Consider the following 737-nt stretch of genomic DNA (forward strand, 5'->3'; position numbering starts at 1 on the left):
CAAACAAACAAACAAAAAAGATACAAGGCACAGCCACTGTAGACCGAGTCGGCAGCTCTGTCCATACATGTGTTCACAACGCACACAATAACCACACAAGGCTTTACATACTCTGCTGGCTCTACTTTTGGAAGCAAGTTATCTGACAAGTTGGTACAATACATCAAACAAATAAATACATACATATACAGTACATACATAGAAAACGAAGGCTAAACACAAAGGCAGCTCGACCCCAACCCTCTATTTAATAGGCTGTTAGTGTTCTGAGTGCATCACACAACTTTTACTGGATTTATTTGCGGTAGGTAGCAATTTCAAGCTTTGACGTTTTTATTTTTTTTTCGTCTGAACAAGAAATAATTTAAACAAACATTTATTTTCTTGTGTTTCTTTTTCCTCTAAATCTAGACAGAACTGTACATAATGCATTTTTACTCACATAAGCATAACCACGGTGGAAATAAAAAGGAAATAATATTAATAAGGAATATAATGGGACGGTTGTTGGACATACACTGGGCGTAGGTGGGGTGTCCCCATGTCCCGCACACAGCCCGTTAACCAAGTCTCTGCGCTTTTTTGAAATAGGAGTTGATATGACAATCTTTGTTTTATTTTCATAGTGCTCGCTATCAGGGGTAGAGAGGAGTGAATATCAGGGCCTGTAGCCTCCCCCGCCTGCAGCCGCCATGTTCATGCTCTTCAGCTTGTTGTCCTTCTTCCACTTCATCCTG

General features: G+C 40.2%; 1 protein-coding gene across 1 annotated transcript in view; it reads right to left on the minus strand.

Annotated features, from left to right (window-relative positions):
- Nucleotides 1-6: 6 nt before the first annotated feature.
- hoxa5a (homeobox A5a) overlaps nt 7-737 on the minus strand; it is a 6,715-nt gene continuing 5,984 nt past the window's right edge. The window contains exon 3 of the mRNA XM_035681598.1: nt 7-734. Within this exon, the coding sequence (XP_035537491.1) occupies nt 659-734 (76 nt within the window). The 3' untranslated portion in view covers nt 7-658. The remainder of the gene's footprint in view (nt 735-737) is intronic.

Source organism: Morone saxatilis, unplaced genomic scaffold (genome assembly GCF_004916995.1).
Source record: "Morone saxatilis isolate NCDOM2014 unplaced genomic scaffold, NCSU_SB_2.0 Contig9, whole genome shotgun sequence".
Classification (NCBI taxonomy): Eukaryota; Metazoa; Chordata; class Actinopteri; family Moronidae; genus Morone; species Morone saxatilis.